Source organism: Cyprinodon variegatus, unplaced genomic scaffold, assembly GCF_000732505.1.
Source record: "Cyprinodon variegatus isolate N-32 unplaced genomic scaffold, C_variegatus-1.0 Scaffold6, whole genome shotgun sequence".
Taxonomy (NCBI): domain Eukaryota; kingdom Metazoa; phylum Chordata; class Actinopteri; order Cyprinodontiformes; family Cyprinodontidae; genus Cyprinodon; species Cyprinodon variegatus.
In genome coordinates, this window is record NW_015150459.1 from 781,124 (window position 1) to 793,001 (window position 11,878).

The 11,878-nt window shown below is 35.8% G+C and overlaps 1 protein-coding gene across 2 annotated transcripts in view; it reads left to right on the forward strand.

Annotated features, from left to right (window-relative positions):
- The window catches only part of fhl3 (four and a half LIM domains 3), a 35,902-nt gene extending 33,564 nt beyond the window's left edge, over positions 1-2,338 (forward strand). The window contains exon 6 of one of the 2 annotated variants that reach the window (XM_015375321.1): positions 547-2,301. In XM_015375321.1, coding sequence (XP_015230807.1) covers positions 547-698 — 152 coding nt within the window. In that variant the 3' untranslated portion in view covers positions 699-2,301. Of the gene's footprint in view, positions 1-546 lie in introns of both variants that reach the window. The other variant, XM_015375329.1, reaches the window with a different exon arrangement.
- The last annotated feature ends 9,540 nt before the right edge of the window (positions 2,339-11,878 follow it).

Genomic DNA, 11,878 nt, shown 5'->3' on the forward strand with positions numbered 1-11,878 from the left:
ATTTTTGGAAGGATCTCTGTATCCTGACCTTTCTGTTTATATTGTGCTTCTTCTGCTCTCAAATGTGTCCAGTTTGTTATTTCCACAGATTACAGCAGGAGAAGCCATTTAGATTCAATCAAATCTGACTGTTTGTTTTAGCGATCCTAACCCCTGACATCGGACAACTGCTTTAGCTATTTCTACAGGCCGGGCCGAAACACACTTCAAATGATTTACATTTAAAGTGACATAAAAGAGGAATACCCTCATTCACCTTCACTTTACTTTTATGTAATACTTTGTGTAAGTCTATCACTTAAAATCCTAATAATAAGCATTAAGTTTATAGGCTTTGAGATACACAAAAGTTTAATAAGGTGCATTAAAAAAGTTACTTTTGCAAATGTATTAAGAAAGTAACGTTTAACATAATTTTTTTGAAAAAGCGTCCACTTTGTTAATATTTTTATTAGTCCCTGACAGGATCTTTGCTTTTTATCTCTATCATCAAGCCTGAACAAATTGCTGTTTAGATTAAACTGACTGCTTGTCCCTTCGTTTTAGGTTTTGGAGGAGGAAAGTATATCTCATTTGAAGAACGTCAATGGCATCAGCCATGCTTCACCTGCTCCAACTGCTCCATCTCACTTGTGGGTGCGGGTTTTTTCCCAGATGGCGACAGGATCCTTTGCCGTGACTGCCACAACAATCTATAAAGCACTTACCCAGATTTCCGTTTATTTTGTTCATCATCAGCTTTTTAAAGCACCCTTGGTTATATAACAACGAGGGTAAAACAGGCTAAAAAAAATCCTGCCTCAGGTTTGTTTTGATGTAAAGACAGTTGTTCTTCAATGGCCTTTTCATATAAGATGAGTTATACTAGAATGCAAAATCATGCTGATTCTGCGTGGTTTGCATAAATCAGCACAAAGATATTCTCTTTGACAAGAGATTTAAAGATTTTGTAAATGGAGTGCCTTATTACCATCATTTTTTTCTTTTTTTTTATGTTTAAATAAGAAACTGCAAATGCTTGCCACTTTGCCAAATATGTCTTAATCAATGTTACTTCAGGGCTCTAAAGAAAAGACAGAACACTGATATATTATACAATGCATATGGTCTATATTTCAGTTGTATGGATGAGTTACTGTTCTAATGCTCTTATTACTGCAGGTTTATGCATTTTGAATGTTGCTTTTTATCACTTACCTATTATTGCTTTATTTTCCTGTTTTTATGCATTTTCAACAAGTTACTGTTTAAAGTGACACAGAAGGAGATGTGACACTTTTTTTAAGTTTCTAAATATTGGACTGTTTTTTTCCTCACATTTAAAGTAAAAAAAAAAAGAGTAGAAAATGTGTTGGTCTTCCTAGTTTTTGGTTTTCAAAACATTTCTTTTGCACTTTGAAAAAGATGTGCTTTTGCTACCATGTTATGTGCACATAAATACAGAGTTAAAACAAGGCGCAAGTGACAGATCTCCTGGCTTCATGTGTGCCTTTTTTTTTTACTCCGCAATGACTCTTGTTTTTACATAAAAGTTCCGTTCCGCCCTCTTTTTTTTTTCTTATTTTATTATGTATAGTTTTAATATTTGTGCACAAAGAGAATCTGTATTTTTAACTTTGAAAAAAAAAGCTAAACTGTTTTCGCATCACGAAAATATGCTTGTCTTCTGCCACGATTTCTCTTTTTACTTGTTTTTAATTTCAGCTTCAATCCTGTATGTGAAAAATCACAGTGCTGCATCAAACAATTTGTAGCGTTACATATTTTTCTTATTTTTACTATTTTTAATCACATTTATGTTTCAGGTCATCCTAAAAAAATCTTAAGTTAGATAAATATTTTAAATGCAGTTTTCACTAAATAATTGTATTCATTAAGGTGGAAACTATCCAAACAAACCTGGTACTATGTAAAAAGAAAATAAAACCAATATCTGGCTGTGCCATTACAGTTTTGCAAAAACTGGCAGTGTGGGTTTTATATTATGTGACAGAGCACTTTCTGGTATATTCCAAAAAGCTGAATTTCTGTAACCCCAATATGCACACCAGGGACACACCTCTCTTGCAGGTACAAGAAAACTGGAGTGCTCCTGTTCCCTTTTCAATTTGAAGGTTATTTTCTGAAATATTTTTGGTCTTGAAGCTTTCCTATGGGTGCTGTCCTTTGTGTCACTTTCTTAGTTTTAAATAATAAAAATTGACCTTGACATAAGCCTTTCGAAGGCGGCACACCTCTTGGATCTCTTGCTCTCTCTCTGTTTTACCGTTGACCTCTCCATCTATGGTTGCCATGACCTGACTCTTCAACTTGGTTACCTCTATTATTTGCTTCAGTTCCATCTGGTCTGGCACTGGGTTCAGCTGTGACACTATCCAGTAGGAGCTGCTGCTATAAATAATACACTAGGTCCAATCCACAAGTGATTAACTCTGTCTCTCTCAATGACTTCTGGCTGTGCTGTCATAGCGACCAACTGTATGCACTCTCCTTATTTTCTCTGGCTCAGAGCTCATCTGCTAAGTTGTGTTTCTGCTACTGCTGCAACCAACCTTTTACTTTTCTCTCACGTGGAAAGTACTCCTCAATTAGTGTTTCTGTGTTCCTTTATGTTTATTTTCTGGCTTCTAAAACCCCCAGTCGGTCATGGCAGAAGGCCGATTGTCATGATTTTATCAAGAGCTCGGACCCACATGCAGAGAAACCAATACAGAGAGACCAGGGGAAAAGGTTTAACAGGTTTATTGAGAAGTTTGTGGAGATTCCAGTGTTGCTCTTAACACTGCTCAACCAGAACTGAAAGGTGAGGAGAAGACATTGCGGTTAGTTCAGGTTCAGTGGGAAATTTAAATCTCAAACTTAAAGAGGAGGAAAGGTAGGCAGACTCACGTTTCCAGAGAAATGGTTGACTCTTTGACTCCAGTAGGTGTGGGATGTGTTCCAGTGTTTGTCTCATTCTGTGGAGGGTGGACAGGGTTTACCCAGAATGCGGTTGCTTTTAGGTGAACGGAGAAACTGACTGCCACTCAGATTTCCTGCGGTACTTGAACGGACTGTGGTGCAGATGAATCCCTTGCTCACTGTGAAACTCAAAAGATCCCTTGAAAGAAAATGGATCCAAAGCTCCAGTTTGTGTCCCCAGCTAAGTTTGAGGCTCAGTTTATCCTTCCAGGGAGAGAAGGTCAGAAACGTCCAGTTTGCAGGAAGACTTCCCAAAACTGGCAAACACTCTGGCGTCGAGGTAGTGGCAGTCAGCAGTTTAAGAGGACTCCGTTAATGAGGTAACTCCTTGCAGGTGTGTGAGGAGGTGAATCAGAGCCAGGCGCCGCCTGGTGGAGGAAGGAAGACAAACACACAAAAACACAAACCACACAGACTGGAGTCCTTACCCTGCTCATATCAAGCCGGGTTCTGATTGAGGTTCCTTTCTGTTAAAGGGGAGTTTTCCCCTCCATTGTCGCTGCATGCATGCTCTGTATGTGTGATCGCATTGTGACGTTGACTAAGCAGCAGTCCCTCATACAGAACATGCATGCATGCTCTGTATGGGGGATTGCTTCTCTAGTCAACGTCACAATGAAAAGGACTGTCCATATTCACTTCATGCTAATCCAGGAGTGTTGATCTTGGCAAGTCAGTGACTCGACGCAATCAGCAGAGTTTAGAAAGAAAGCTTTCATCAAGTCTGTCTTGATGATTTGATTGACATCTCAAGGCACTTGTGATAAAATCTGTTTTGACTTGGTGATATATATAAATAAATGGAAATTATTTTGGTTTGATTTGGTCACTTCTGGGAAATTTCATCATTATTCCATGTTTTTCCATGCCTGGATAACATTTATAGATGTAAGTGCCTTTGGAAAATATCTGAATTTAATTTATTTTCAACAAGTCACAAGGTGTTTCATTCAGAACTCTTTTAGCATACTTCGTGCTGTAAGACAAGCCCTATTTAGTTGAATTCCTCCTCTATCTGCAGATAAAATAGTAATCATATCTTGGGGATAATAAAATTTAAATTGGCCAAAAGATTTTATTGATCATAGTAGAGTTACTTAAAAAAAGGCTGAAATTCATTTTCACATATAAGAGATTTGGTTAGTTTTTCTTTTTTAAATTATATTGTCATTTTTCTTAGGTTATCCTTGTCTAGAATAACTTTTTTTTATGATGATGATGAGGATGATGATCTGAAACTTCTAAGTGTTACAAGTCAGTTGAACCATAGCAAGACCTGTCAGAAGGCAAATACCTTTTCATAGCAGCATAGATATAATATTTGTTTAGCTAATTTCAGCGTTGATGCTGGTGAGTCAGAGTTGGCCAAATAGATGATTTAGGATGGAAAATATGCCATCAAGATGACAACTGTTTCAACTTACTGTAAATCAGTTTGTGACTGTTGTGTAGATGAATTGTTACTTTTATTTTTAAAAGACAATTAAATAAAGTGAGATTGACTGATTTTACTTTATCTTTTTTTAAGATTTTGTGGTTGTACTGAAGATCTATTGCTGAGTTAAGTATGCATGGCTTTTTAGTGACTTTTATTTATGTGCTAAGCCAAAGAAAACCTCTCTGGAGTGTTAGAAATGTCTATTTTAAAAAAGAGAGTGTGTGAGTGCTGCTCCTTAGAGAGCAGGCATGAAGTGTGAGAAAGCTTTAAATACAGCCTTGATGTGTAACGGGAGTAAAAACTGTGCTCATGGATTTAGGATAATAAAATACATAAGTAATTAATACATGAAATAAAGAAAAGCACGTGTCAGTCTGTCCCTGACTGGACATGAACTCCTGTTTATGCTGAGTTGGCTGTTTTCTTGCCTTGATGGAGTGCACACACACCAGATCCCCTCTCCTGTCGGCTGTTGGTGAAATGTCCTCCTCCCTGCCTCTGTTTCAGATTTTTTCACCAAAAAAGGACATGGAAAAGTCATAGCTGTGTGGGGGAAGGCAACAGGGGAGCACGGAGAGAGAAAGGAGTGTGGGAGAAACAGAGGAGAGAGACAGAGAGGGAGGATGTTCACATCTGGAGTTGCTCCATGGCACTTTCATCTGGAGGGGGGTTAGCGAACATGCGGCCCCCTATGGATTTATTAGAAGGGACAGGAGGGGAAATGATGGGCTAACAGGAAGGGTCAGAGGCTGAAGATGTACTGTGTCAGAGTGAGCACACGCTCAAAAACAAACAAAATCCTAACCATGGTTATGAGTATTACTCTTAGAATTTGATCAACTTACAGGAAAATAAATTTTTCCATTTTAGATACCCAACAACACCCTTTGTAGATGCTGTTTCTGCATATGGGTAGCCTAATGTAAAAACTATTTCCATTCAGTTAGGGCAACCACTATAATGTAAACCTACAAATGAGTATAACTTTAAATTAGGATATAAAAAAAAAACATTGTATCTTCATTAAATTTCACAAAAAACGGGTCATGCTTCTGTAATAGAGATGAGTATTTATGCCCTGAGGGGAAAGTCAAAGGTTAAAACTATAACTTATTTTAGGGTTGTGTATTCTATTATTTAAACTTTTATTAAACTTAAACAAAGTTCCAATTGCCAAGGATGGGATTTAAAAAGAATGGACCAAATGTTGTATATCATGAAAAGACCAATAGGGGTTTTAATTTGTGTTGGCAAGATACTGAAACAGCATATATTACAAATTGAATAGGGACCTCCAGCAGGGAAAGCACAGCTACAAGCACCGCATGGAAGGAGCACATTGATGACAGTAACTTGTGCAGAAAGGCATCAGGGATTAGGTAGACACCATGTTAGCTGAGCAGCCATTAGCAGATCTGACACTTGAAACAGCTTCTTCACATGCTTCGAATCTCCCTGACACAAAAGGTTTGAACATCTTCCTAAGCCAGCTCATCCCTCCATTTTTCCCTGTGCCCAAAGAAGCAAAAAATAAAAAATCAACTCAAGAAAGTTCTATGTTTTTGGTTCTATGAAAAGTTTGCAGAGAGACATTGTTACAGGAATGAAGGCATTGATTTAAGTGTCAAGATCAAAATCAAACAACCTTTTACTGCATGTAGAGGTCATGATCTTAACACCTGCAGGTAACAAAACCTACCTTTCAACATTTGAGTGCCGATTCTGCAATAAGTTCATCAATATGTTCAACCAAACTAACAATAGAGACATTTCCAAAAACAATAATCCACCTGATTAGTGTTTTTTTTAAACCGTGACTGTCACCTGGTGGCTTGGGTTTGTTTCCTGAAGCACAAACAATAGTCACATGGCTGAGAAGAGATTACAGTACAGGTAAACTATGCAGCCGTTTGTTTGGGAGGATAATCTACAAAGATAAAATTATTATGCTTGAACATCCGGGAGAAGCTGGATCAAAGCGGTTTTCATCTTTCACTGCATTTCAGACTTCTTGCATGCTGCACAGAAATATATTTCACTTTAGTTAGTAACGCTGCAAAAAATAGAAATAAGTAAAAATGTCTTATATTAAGTGTATTTCCCATTAATTTGAGTAGGAACGAGTATCTGTACTCTTATAATATTTACATAAGATGCACTTGAAATAAGACAATGCAATTGCTTTTTTCTTATTTTAAGTATAAATTGTCTTGTCTTCATTGGCAAAGTGTCTCACCTACCCCCTCAATTCAAGAAAAATGCACTAGTAAGAAAAACTAACTTATTTAGATTTTTAAAAAAAATTAAAAATCCAATGTAGTCCTATATTCTTTACTTAGTTCTGCCTGCCCCTTTTGTCATTTTTTGTCTTATTTGTCATTAGATATTTTTAGTGTTGGCTCAGCTCAGCTGCTTTTGTTAAATGTTAGAAAATTGTTCTATTTTGTTGCTGTTTTGATCTTGAGCTATTTTCCATCCACTTCTTTCTCTGTTTGTTGTGTTATGCCTTTTTGGAAAACCTTTGGAAGTTTCTATCAAGTTAGGGTCATAAACTAATCAACAGAGAAAAATAAAAAAACATTTATTATTGGAGAAGACTGCTCCTCCCAAGGACGTTTAATCTGCTCTGAATAAGATCAGATATCATTGTAATTGACCTTTCAGTCCCTTATAAGCACCAACGTCTTCCAAAACTAATAAGATTAATCTAAATCTCATAATTTTTTGTGTGAATGTTATACTGACTTTTATTCGCTGGAATGAAATTAATTTAGAGGATTACAAAATTAGCTTAAACAGTCTAAAGTTTTATCAAATTATCTGCCATAAATAAGAATTCTTCTGAAAGCTAAATCTGATTTATTGTTTTAGTGTTCAGGAATGGTAGGGATCCCAGCAAGGCTGATATCTTACTGTGGGGAAGATTTTCTGAATCTCTATGACATATAATCTTCATTAAGTTATTAAATATTTGTGATTTTGTGCATTGGGAGATTGGGCCTTTTTCAGCAGTTTGAAAAGTACATCAGATGTGCTCCAGTATCAATGAGAAGATGTCTGGTTCCTTTCTCGAGCCTAAGTGGTTCATTTACCAGGTGGACCAAATTCCCTAAACATTAAGGCTTCTTTAGTATGTTGAGGTGACCCAAATAAAGAAAAATAAAAACAATCCACTGGACTTTTTTTCCCCAATTTTTGAAGACATTTCTCTTCCCATCCAGGAAGCTTTTTTCTATTCAAAAGGAATTGAAACAGTAGCCCATGCAAAATGAAACAGGGTCCACGGCCTTTTCAAACGTTTTAATGGGCTACTGTATAAAACCTCAACTCAACGCTATTCCTGACATTTTGAATTGAAAAAGCTTCCTGCATGGAATGATTGGATGACTGAGAATCTTCACCAGCATATCCCATAGAAGAAATAATAAAACTGACTGCACTATGCTGAAACAGGTGTCCTGTATCTATGATATATATATATATTATTCTTTATTTCTGAACTTTAAAAGAACAACCTTTATTGACTTGTCCAGGATCAGTTGCAACCCAGCATAGATAAGCTAGTTATCAAATTTTGATACAAAGAGTTAAGTTAAGAGTTAAATTTTAGGTATCCTCACACTAAATATTGAAGATTTCAGAATTGCAATGTGTCAAACACTAAAACACAAATCCAGAGTCATCATTACTTGTTGTGTTTTTCTCTTCTTTGCAGGCCTGAATCGTTTGCATCATAATGTTTTGTACATTGCAACCACGTCTGTAGTAGAAAACCTCAGCAGACAATGGTTAACCCAAAATGGCTGCTACTCTTGATGGTAATTTACATTTTTCATTGTCTTGCTAACTGCATGGTAGCTCGTATATGATTGGATAAACAAAATATGGATGTTGAAATTCTATAAAATATGACCCCTTAAAATGAGAATAAGGTTGTATTTTATAAAGCTGAGAGAAAGGAAACTAACATAGTAACCCAATTTCTTTAGACTTCATTTAGACAAACGTCTTCATTTGAGCATTCATCTAATCATTCAATGTGTTTCAATTTTAAATCTCAGCTAAATCTCAATCACATGCTGCCTTTTAAACTGTTAGCATGAGAATATATTATATTTAAAACAGTAGCACAAGAATATAAAATTACCTCCAGCAGCTGAGAAAATGAAAGTTTCTGAGTAGATTGAAGATAAAAAACAAAAGAAAAACAAAATTCTGTGTTCAAAGCTGACGTGGGTCTGGTGACGTTGGCGAGGTTTGAAGCTGGCCTCTGTGGTTTAGCCCTGGCTTTTCTCCTTTTCATTCTCTCCCATCACAGGTCAAGGAGTTGGACTTGCTTGTGGCAAGGTCTTTCAACTCTTATAATGAGTGCTCTCAGCAGGAAAACAAACCCTTGTTTTTCCAGAGCTCAGAGTTGAACGAGTGTGCTGCTCAGATCCGACCAGGGTTCCCGTCCTTAGGCTCTCCAAGTACAGGTTCAACTTCCGATGGCTTTCAGGTCCTTACATGTTTTTATTCTCATTTTAGGTTGAATGGTAATCAGATTTGATTTTCAAAGACAGAAGTGTGAACCTGAGCAATAATTCTTCAGGTGTTCTGAAGTTTTCACTCAGTTTCTTTTGCTATCTTTGGCTTAGCCTTTAAATAGTTACAGATAGAAGGAATTTTGAAAGTTAGCTCTTTTAACAGACTGAATTTTAAAAAAACATTCACTAAAATAAAAAAAAATTAAAAAGTCAACAAGTGATACATTATTTTTTGTGCATTTAGGGATGAATGATGAACTCTAAAGGCTTCAACATTTATTTTACTCGGTGGAAATGGCAATGAATACATCTAAATATATATGCACATAAAAATATGCATTGATTTTCATTAACCTCACAATCATTTTCGTAGCATTTTTCACATAACGTTCTTATAAGGTATTGTAGATGCATTGGGATAAAGGGTGAAGTAATGGGTAGGAATATTTTGCAAGGCATGGACTCTCAGATATCTTTACTGAATATTGTTTAAGGCTTGACAGGTTTCCATTTTTCCTTTTCTAAGGCACAAATTACACTCTATGCCTGCTGTGAAAGGAGACAAAAATAAAACAAAATAGGATTGAAAGAAAAGCCAAAAGCATATAGTAAAACATGAAAAAGCCAAGAAGAGGTTTAGAGACCTTCTGACCAAAGATGCATATCACATGCCTATATATGTACATGGTTGCATGCATTTGTGTTTGGATGCAAATGAAAACTCTGAAAGTTTCCTAAACAAGTAATTACCTCATCATGGCAAATATAAACAAGTCAACAGATGCAGAGTTTGCAGAGTACAAGTATGCACCCTGCTTGAACTCCCATGCATTTTGCACCCATGTTCCAAATCACACATTTGCTGCAAAATGTAGCAGTATGCACAGTTTCTTTGTGTGCATGCCAATAACCATCTCTATGCACTTTTCTGGAGCTGTATGTGGTTTGGGAACTGAGGGTGTACAGTAATGTGGGATCAAAGGAATTTGAATTCTTTTAGAAACCGTCAAGCATGAACATCTTCAGGGCAAAACAAAAATACAACCAAAGTCTATTGTCTGACTGTGGTTTTAAGATTTGCCCTGGTCTGTGTTTGGTCTGTTTAAAAGCAGACGAAATGTAATACCTAAATGTGCAACGAGTTGTATTCATTTTACTCTGGTTCAAGTGGAGACAGTACTCTGTATCGGCAGATTTAATGTTTAAGTTACTTTTCTTAGTTTGGTTAGGACTGAAGGGATATTTATTGAATGAATGTTTGCAAAGAACGTGCAAAAATATAATCTTTTGCGTGAGTAAAGCTAGTTGATACAGCATTTAAAAGACTTACAGCTATCATTACAGCAAAAACAGGTTAACAAGGACCCAATCCAAATCCAACTATCACTTAAGATTTTTGTTTTTAAGAAAACGACCTTATAGGAAAACCACTTCCTTTCGATTTACAACTTAGTGTGTCATGATTACTGTTTAAAATTGTAAGGTGTTGAACATCAGTATGTTTAATGTCAGACCAATTGTGGAAAACTAAAATACCTGCAAAGATTTTTACAAGATATTGAACATGTTAGCTGACTGTGTGACTTATTTTGATATTTTTAGGAGCTTACTTTAAAACATGACACTAAATGCCTTCCTCATTAGGGGAAGATGAGGTTTAATCCGCACTGCAATATGAAGAATGGTGATAATGGTAGTTAGAACTTAACTGTTATTTAGTGTTAGTTTTTAAAACTCCATATCAAGGTTTAATTAGAAAATTTCAAAAATGGTAAAAGTTAAATGGTGAAAGCAGGAAAAGGAAAAAATATCCTTTGCTTATATTTCTGCTTTGGTAGGAATAACTTTAGTCCACTTTTGGGAGGATGTGTTCATATTTGCAAGGGTTATAAAAAAACACCAGTTGAGCGTAAGACAATATAATACTAAAAATTTGACAATGGTACATTGTTACTTTACTTGATTATGTCAGATTTATATTCCCATGGGGTTCAACTCTCCTGGCTCCTGAGCAGCTTAGTTGGACAAATTGTTTGGAAATAAAACTTTTGTTATGCTGAAAGTTTGAAGAATGGAGACAATTCTAACTGGATAGACAGATGCAAGTGAAATGGTAGTCTGGTTCATGTAAGAATGCTGATGCAAACAAACAGAAATTTCAATACAAATGATTTCTTTTAGATAAAAATGAAGGCAAATTAAATTATATGAAATTAAAAGTTTCTGAAATCTGTGAGCAGATTTGTATTTTGTTCCAATAAGCATGATTGTAATTAAATGTACAATAGCTGGCTTAAAGAATGGTATTACCCTTAAAATCTCATCTTTTTGCTTAGTCTTACCCACCTTAAATAAAAGATCATTTTCATACTGTTTTATAAATGTAAAATTGTCTTAGGAGTTTGGAAGACCTGATTTTTGATATTGCAAAATGTCAAGAGCATTTACGTAGCAAGAGAGCGCTCTAGTGGACATTCATTTCAATGCAATAGCAAACACTGACCCAAAAAAATGTAATAAGAAGTTAGTTGCCCCCTCTAACTGAAGGAAGACTTATCACAGATCCCAAATGCTGCCTCCCAGGGAATCCAGACCTGGATGTCTGTTTCCTTGCTGCCACACACCAAATATTTTATCGGCCATCAGAATATTTACAACAAATATTGCAAAGTTTAGTTTGTTCAAGCCTTTTTTTTTTACCCAAACGATGGGAAACACAAAAATTAGACATACTATTGTAATACTGATTATATCCAAAAGGAGGCAGTGCAATTCAAGCTTCACAGCTTTCTAGAAATCTGAAATGTAAAAAAACATCTGCCCTGCATTTCCAGACTAATTCAAATAAGAAAATATCCTTACAATTTCATAAATCAAAGGAAATCAATGCTTCTTCATCAAACAGCTGTAAAATCTAAGTTTTGATTTCAATGTTAATGTTTTTTTTTTTGAG